The following is an 8,653-nucleotide window of genomic DNA, read 5'->3' on the forward strand; positions in this document are numbered from 1 at the left end:
CGCTATTGAAAATCTTGCCGCTGGAGTCCACCGCAACGATGACACAGGTCTTCCCATCGCTGTACTCCGCGGCGTCGACGAAGCTTGCTCTAATGTCTCGTTGCTTGATATGTTTGAGGATGGCTGCTGCTCTGGCCTTGCGTCTGCCCTCGTTATGGACGGAATGGACGTTTCGGGCCACAGGGGCCGCTACGAATTCGTCTCAAATGCACCTAGGGATCGGGGTACTGACCGTCGGGAATCCGGCAGGGTGGTAACCCAGCTCTTCAAGGATGCGTTTACCTGCCGCTTTGGTGGTCAGGCGAGTGAGTTGCGCGCGTTCTTGGGATTTGGCAATCTCCTCCGCGGTGTTATCTACCCTCAGCTTCAAGAGATTTTCGGTATGGGTCCTGATGGGTAGCCCGAGAGCCCTTTCGACTACTTTGCGGATGAGAGCGTTGAGCTTGTCTCGCTCCGCTCTGAGCCAGTTGTACACAGAAATCGCGTACGTGAGGTGACATAGTACGAAGGCATTGATCAGCCTGAGAAGTTTGTTTTCCTTCATGCCTCGGTGCCGGTTTGCGATTCTGCGAACGAGGCGGAAAGCGTTGTCCGTCTTTGCGATGATCTTGCGGAGAGCCGTTCCGTTCCCGCTGTTGAATTCGACAAACATGCCCAGGACCCGAATAACGTCGACCCTGGGTGTCAGCCCCCCCTCCCCCCCGTCACAAGTGCGAAGTCTGATGCTGCTTTCGGAGATTGGCTTCCAATCTTTGGGTCTGCCTCACCTCTCTTTTCTTTAAAGCAGGAGCTCCGACTTGGCGAGGGAGCATGGAAGTCCGGTGGGGCGGAGATACTCCTTGATCACGTCGATCGCCTCCAGCATGGCTTCTTCGACTCTGCCCTCGCAGTGGCCGGAGCACCATATGGTGATGTCGGAGTAGATGGTGTGCTTAACGTTCTCGACGCGCGCCTACCTCTCGGAAAGACCCATCATACAGATGTTAAACAGTGTTGGGGTAGATGACGGCACCCTGAGGAGTGCGCCGCCCTCCGAGGGGCACATCTTCCGAGCGGAAGTCTCCAATGCAAAGCTTGGCCTTCCTGTCAGTCAGAAAAGAGGTGACGTAGCTGTGGAACCTGGATCCGAGACCCAGGTCCAAAATGGTCTTGACGATGAAGGTGTGGAACACGTTGTCGAAAGACTTCTGGAGGTCCAGACCGAGCAGAGCCTTGACGTCTCTGGAACGGCCATCCACAATCTGATGCTTGACTAGTTTCATGGCATTCTGCGTCGAGAGGCCGGCGCGGAAGCCGATCATGTTGTACGTGTAAACCTTGTTGTCTTCGAGGTACCCGTTAAGCCTGTTGAGGACGACGCGCTCCGTGACCTTGCCGACGCAGGAGGTTAGAGAAATCGGCCTCAGGTTCTCGATGTTCGGGGTCTTGCCGCGCTTGGGAATGAGCCCCGTACAGGCCGTCTTCCATTATGCAGGAACCATTCCGCTCTTGCAGGACTCGTTGATCTTGTCGGTCAGAAAGACAATCGACGTGTCATCGAGGTTTCTCAAAATTCTGTCGGTGACTCCGCCCGGACCCGGCGCAGACTTGCGGTTGAGCGTGAAGATGGCCTGTCTGACCTCGGCAAAGCTCAGACGCGCCGTTGACAGACAGCTCGGGGTGTGGAGGGACTCTGTAGTCCGGAAGTTGGGTCGACGGATCCCCATCGCGACGGACAGGCAGGTACTTCTCTATGAGTTTTGAGATGAGTTCATCGACCGTGTGGGACCTGGTGGCTTCGTGAAGGGCCCGGGCCAACGTATGCCTCTGATTTTACTTCGAGCCGCTTCCATCGAGAATGTGCTTCAGCATACCTCAGGATGTGCCGTTGCGCATCTGTCCGTCGATGGATTCGCAGAGCTCGTCCCACTGCTGCTGGCACAGCGCCTTGCAGTGGTCATCGATGACCTTGTTGAGCTCCGATATTTTCTTTCGGAGTCTGCGATTGAGACTTTGACCCTTCCATCAGCGGAGCAGGGCGCTTTTGGCCTCGATCAGGTGGGCGAGTCTTCTGTCCATCCGCTCGACGTCCAGATCCGTTTCCACTTTCTTGGTGGCTGCGGAAGCGTCGTTCCGGATGCCTTCACACCATTCTTCGAGAGTGGCGGGTGCCCTGGCTCTTCCGGGTTCTTCAAGAGTCTTGCGAAAATGGTACCAATCGTTGAACGTGAATTCCCTGACCCTACTCCGAGACACCTGTATCGCTGTAAAAATAAATAAAAAAAATCGTTGGTTGCAATTCCAGCTAAACGTCCATACGGAAAACGGGGTGTAATTGCAAGGTAACAACCACGTATATCTAGTCAAGATCCTCACAGGTTCCGAAGCGGAATATCGCGTGAGGGGGTTACAATAAGGTTGAATAATGAAAAGGAGCAAGAAACTTCTACATACATTCACCATTAGGGAAGTGGAAGTTATACAATAGTTAGTGATATCCAAGTCGTATCCAGTTTATACAATCCAGGCTGGAGCTAGGAATTTGTAAATGCACAGGTAACCCTACTTAAAACACAGTCACATGACGTATTCGCATAATGAATTCAAAATCATTTAGTGCACTTAATTCATACCTAAAAGTCACTGGATTACAATATTAGCTTTGAGTCAGGAAGATCATTGCAATATTTAATAGCCTGTGACAGGGCAGATGAATTAAACGCGTCAGTTTAAAGAAAATTAAATTATGGGGTTTTACGTGCCAAAACCACTTTCTGATTATGAGGCACGCCGTAGTGGAGGACTCGGGAAATTTCGACCACCTGGGGTTCTTTAACGTGCACCTACATTTAAGCACGCGGGTGTTTTCACATTTCGCCCCCATCGAAATGTGGCCGCCGTGGCCGGGATTCGATCCCGCGACCTCGTGCTAAGCAGCCGAACACCATAGCCACTGAGCAACCACGGTGGGTAAACGTGTCAGTTTTGCGAAAGAGGTGTTGAAAGCTATGGTTCATTATTCAAGACAAGGAAAACGAATGCTCGCTGTCAGTTGTTTTGTGCAATAAACAAAGGAGCGAAATAGTTCCACCTTTTTCTAAAAGCGGGACTTTTAGTGCTATCTTGATGTTTGTTACACTAGAGTATGCTATAACTTTTGACGATGAATCGAGTGGCTCGGTTCTGAGTAGCTTCAAGGTCATTAATTAGATAAGTTTGGTGAGGCGACCAAATTGGCGCAGCATATTCAAGTTAAGGGCGGATAAACGTTTGATATGCTATAGCTTGCGAGTCAGATAGCCACGTGTGCGCCAGATAGCCACGTGTGCGCGATGCTTTTGCTGTCATCAGTTGACCATGAAGGAGTTGGTGTAAGATGAGCGCCTAGATACTCATACTAGGATGCGCTGGAAAGGGAACTGTTATTAAGCGTGGGGGTAAATGAATTCACACGTTTACGACTAAAGGTAATCAACTTGCATTTATCTGTATTTAACGTCATTTGCCAGGAGGAACAGCAATGGGAGATTCGACCAAGGTATTTTTGAAGAGCGATGTTGTCGGAGAAAAGTGTATAACAGCTGTGTCTTACCAGTACTCACCTACGGGGCAGAAACCTGGAGGCTTACGAAAAGGGTTCTAGTTAAATTGAGGACGACGCAATGAGCAATGGAAAGAAGAATGATGGGTGTAACGTTAAGGAATAAGAAGAGAGCAGATTGGGTGAGGCAACAAACGCGAGTTAATGACATCTTAGTTCAAATCAAGAAAAAGAAATGGGCATGGGCAGGGCGTGTAATGAGGAGGGAAGAAAATCGATGGTCATCATGGGTTACAGACTGGATTTCAAGAGAAGGGAAGCGTAGCAGGGGGCGGCAGAAAGTTAGGTGGGCGGATGAGATTAAGAAGTTTGCAGGGACGGCATGGCCACAATTAGTACATGACCGGGGTTGTTGGAGAAATATGGGAGAGGCCTTTGCCCTGCAGTGGGCGTAACCAGGCTGATGATGATGTGGTCATAATGCGCGTGAAGTTTTCGGTATACGACGCAGTCATCCGCATACAACCGAGTCGTCGATGCAATACCATAGTGCGAAATGTGCGTGTGTAAATGTGCGAAAAATGAAGCATAAAATCGTCCATTCACTCTAGTTGATCTCCATGCGTGTCTCAATTGTTATAATGTATTATTAGGTATGAAATGGTGAAGTACCTTCATCCAGAAACCCAGAAAGTATTACTACCTCTCTTCAATGCTACGTGCGCAGCTGGGTACATTGAGTTTTCTTGGAAAGAAGGAAATGTAATCCATATACCTACACAAGGCAAGGACCCGTCTACAGCTAGCCGTTAAAGACCAATAGCTTCGACAAGTTGTCTGTGCAAGCTCTGTGAAAAAATAGAAACCTCGTACCTCATTCGTCTTTTAGAAAACAACAAAATACTAGATCTTCTGCAAGGTGCCTTCAGAGAAGAGAGGGCGACGATAGACTAGCTGGTCCGTATTGAAGCGTACATTAGAAATTCCTTCGTAAACAAGAAGTTCTTCCTTTCAGTATTTCCTGATTTGGAGAAAGCAGATGACTTGACACGGTGCTTCAACACTCGCAGAGATATTTAAGCTATGGGTGTCCGTGGCAACCTGCTAAATACAATCGAAAGCTCCCTGTCAAACCGTACCTACCGTGTAAAGATTGGCCATGCCTTGTACAGGTCGTTGACCTAAGAGACTAGTGTTCCGCAAGGCGGCGTTCTTGGCTGTACATTTTTTATCGTGAAAATAAATTATCTGCGAACACTACAGTCACGGAAGAAGTAGCCATGACATTGGTTTAAAGAATAACAAGTGGGCGCGAATTTACTGTGGCTCTAAGATGGCTATCAGACACTTTACCAAAGGCTTTGTAGCCAAGGGCTGCCAGCTGATCGGTGAGATGGACAGCCAAGGAATCGAAATGCGCTGGTTTGCTCCACACATGGGGTCTGTCGATCCATCTCGGAAAAATTTTAACGAGGTGGCTGACGCAGCTGCACGAGGGCTTACTATCCGTGTACTACGCGACCAGGACCATATTAATATACAGGAGGAGAACAGGGAACAATTAACTACATATAATGAAATCACGAAGCACTACTACATGAACAGAAGGGAATTTCCAGTGTCACACGCTAAGCTCAATAGAGCTCAAGCAGTGACTCTGAGATTGTTGCAGACAAGAACTTATCCGAGTCCAAACTTTATCAACAAGCTATGTCTAGAAAGAGAGGTACCAATCAATTACGAGAAGTGTAATGGCATCATTACTCTGGATCATATGCTTTGGCAGCGTCCTTTGTCTTTCACAGACTGTGACCAGGAAGGAGACTGGTGGCGACGAGTCCTTAACAGCGGAGTTCTTTTATATCAAGTACAGACCGCCCAGAAGGCCCACGATACGGCGTTAAGGTTAAACCTTACTGTCCCAACGTGGGAGCCGCCTGCGTCAACCTAAGCGTTGATCTTCAGGACGTGAATAAAGTTCGTCATAACACACCATACGGCTATTCCATATACTATGTTCTAGTCTGTGTACGTAGATTACGTGCAGATTGGTTTCAAATTATGCAATCTTGCTATTTGTGATAGACATGTCCAGGTCAGCCCTAAATAATATGGCTAAATTGGATAATCAAAACTGTTTTAGTTCAAACCCGCAGAAAAGTACACCTGTAATTTTCACAAATAAGAGAGGAACTATTCCAGATCCTAATATTGAGTTCTTGGACCCCGCAGGGGCGTCTGCGTCAGCAGGCGTTTGGTGTGTGGCGACACCACGGACCCGAGCACACGAGGGTTGGACCCTCCCGCGTGTAGCCGTGCGCGGCTTAGCCGTGTCTGGGGAAAAGGGGATCCTGGGGGTTGAGCCGATGCTGGGTGTTTGGACCTTTAAGGCCCCCCGGCGGAGGCAACACACCCCTTTGGCCTCTGCTTCACATAGACGGCACCCCCGGACTGACCCACCCGGGGGAAATCGGCAGTCGCCTCTTCCTATCTCTTCCTCTCGAATCTTTGTCTTTATCTCTTACTTTTTTACCTTTCCTGTCTTCTCCTCTCTTCCATTTACTTCATTCTCCTCGGCGGCAAGGGTTAACCCTGTGTGGTTATCCAACCTTGGGTACACCATATTTGGTTATAGTGGCGGCGTACGGCTGGCGTCGTGCAGACTTGCGTGCAAGCTCTGCCGCGTCCCCTCGTTGGGCTCCGTGGTGGGTGGTCGGCGCTGTTGCCGAATTTTTATACATTTTCATGGAAACCTCTTTCCCCAAACTTCCTGATCGCCCTCAGAAACGAGGGCGCACCGAAGAGCTCTTTCAATTTTTCGGACGACAAGTCCACAACTTTCCTCGATTTCACGTCATTCACTCAGAAAAGCCAGACAAACTAGTGCGATCCATTTCACCGTTCCTTGTATCCAAGTCTTTGACCGAAGTTTTCGGTACAGGATATAAGGTGTCGAGAATGTCAAGTGGCGATCTCCTTTTGGAGCTCCAAAACCAGAAGCAGTATGAAAAGCTGCCGAAACTTGTCGCATTTGGCGAGACCCAAATAACAGTAACCCCGCACCGTACCATGAACACAAGCCGCGGTGTTGTCTCGGACGATGACTTGCTGGAGCTCACGGAGGATGAACTCTTGGAGGGCTTCAGTGACCAGAACGTTATCAATGTTAAAAGAATTAAGATCAGGCGTGACAGCAAAGAAATCAAGACCAAACACCTTATATTGACTTTCGGCTCAAGTATTCTGCCCGAGTCTGTAGAGGCCGGGTACATCAAGCTCCGTGTTAGGCCATATGTGCCAAATCCGCTTAGATGTTTCAAATGCCAACGCTTCGGTCACAGTTCGCAGAGCTGCCGAGGCCGTCAAACCTGTGCGAAGTGCAGTGCACACGAACATACTTCTGAAGCTTGCGTGAACACTCTCCATTGTGTGAACTGTGAAGGCGAGCACGCCGCGTACTCGCGGTCGTGCCCGTCCTGGAAAAAAGAGAAAGACATAGTCACAATCAAAGTAAAGGAAAACATATCATTCAAAGAGGCACGCAGGCGGGTAGCATACTTGCCAAAGAAAAGCTTTGCCGAAGTGGCGCGTCAGGGGGCAGCGTCACAACGGCCTCCGGCGGCTGTCCGACCCACAGGCAGTGAGTCGGCAGCTGCGCCGTCTGCCCCCACGGCGGTTGCAGCTAGCGCTGCTCCGTCAACCCTGAATGAGGGATCATCGACCCCGAAGGTTGGCGCAGCCGAGGTTGCCCCGGCCTCCCCGGCCCCTTCCTGCGCTGGCAACGGCCGGCGCAGCCAAATCCCTCAGGGAGCCTCATCGACCTCCGGGCTGGTGGGCGCAGGGGTCTTGCCCTCCAAGGCGGGACCCTCTCTAGTAACTTCTCGCTCGCAAGAGCACGTGTCCGGCGCCTCACACGAGGCAATGGACACTACACCTTTCCTCACGGCGCGCCAAGCGCCTAAGGAGCGGCGAGGCTCCCTCGAACGCTCCAGAAAGGGCAAAACCCCGATTACAGGGCCTCGAAAGAGCTCTGTAATCTAAGACATCTTTCAGTTTCCGTACACACAGCACCAACTTACTTTAAATATGGATACACAAATCATACAGTGGAACGTCAGAGGTCTTCTTAGGAACCTTGATGATGTGCAAGAGATTATACACAAACGCAATCCAAAAGTGCTGTGTCTACAGGAAACACACCTCAAATCACAACACACAAACTTTCTCCGACAGCATGTTACTTTTCGCAAAGATCGCGATGATGCAATCGCATCATCGGGAGGTGTTGCAATTGTAATCCAAAAGAGCATAGCATGTCAACATTTACAGCTACGAACGGCCCTTGAAGCAGTGGCGGTTCGAATTGTTTTGCTAAACAAACTTATCACTATTTGCTCGATTTATATACCTCCACACTACAAACTAAGCAAACATGAATTTCAGTCCTTCATAGATGAATTGCCAGAACCGTACGTTGTACTTGGGGATTTCAATGCGCACAACAGCCTGTGGGGCGACTCTCGTATAGATGCGCGAGGTCGTCTTGTTGAACAGTTCCTCTTCTCTTCTGGTACATGCCTGCTGAATAAGAAGGCACCCACATATTATTCTCTCGCCAACCGAACATTTTCATCCATTGACCTCAGTCTAGTTTCCCCGTGTATATTGCCTGAACTCGAATGGGAAGTTATGGAAAATCCTTACGGGAGCGACCACTTCCCCATACTAATAAGAACATCCAAAGAGAACGAATATCCTCCACAAGCTCCTAGGTGGAAGATAGACACAGCCGACTGGCAGAAATTTCGAACTCTCTCTAGCATCACATGGGCTGACCTATCTTCTTTAGAAATTGATGCTGCTGTGGATTATCTTACAGCATTCATAATAGATGCCGCATCACATTGCATACCCGAAGTAAGTGGTTTGGCATGCAAACCACGTGTACCGTGGTGGAACAGCGAGTGTCGAACCGCCCGTAAGAATCAGAACAAGGCGTGGGGGTTGCTGCGAGCTTCTCCCACCGCTGAGAATCTTATCAACTTTAAAAAAATAAAATCCCAAGGTAGGAGAACCCGCCGGCAGGCCAGAAGAGAAAGCTGGCACAAATTTTTATCGAGTATTAACTCGTTC

At 49.5% G+C, this 8,653-nt stretch overlaps 1 protein-coding gene across 1 annotated transcript; it reads right to left on the reverse strand.

The window, feature by feature from the left end:
- Positions 1-983: 983 nt before the first annotated feature.
- On the reverse strand, positions 984-1,301 carry LOC139049234 (uncharacterized). The gene has a single exon (XM_070524604.1). It carries the CDS (start codon positions 1,299-1,301, stop codon positions 984-986), a length of 318 nt encoding a protein of 105 aa, XP_070380705.1.
- Between the last annotated feature and the right edge of the window lie 7,352 nt (positions 1,302-8,653).

The sequence above is a fragment of the Dermacentor albipictus genome, chromosome 8, assembly GCF_038994185.2.
Source record: "Dermacentor albipictus isolate Rhodes 1998 colony chromosome 8, USDA_Dalb.pri_finalv2, whole genome shotgun sequence".
Classification (NCBI taxonomy): Eukaryota; Metazoa; Arthropoda; class Arachnida; order Ixodida; family Ixodidae; genus Dermacentor; species Dermacentor albipictus.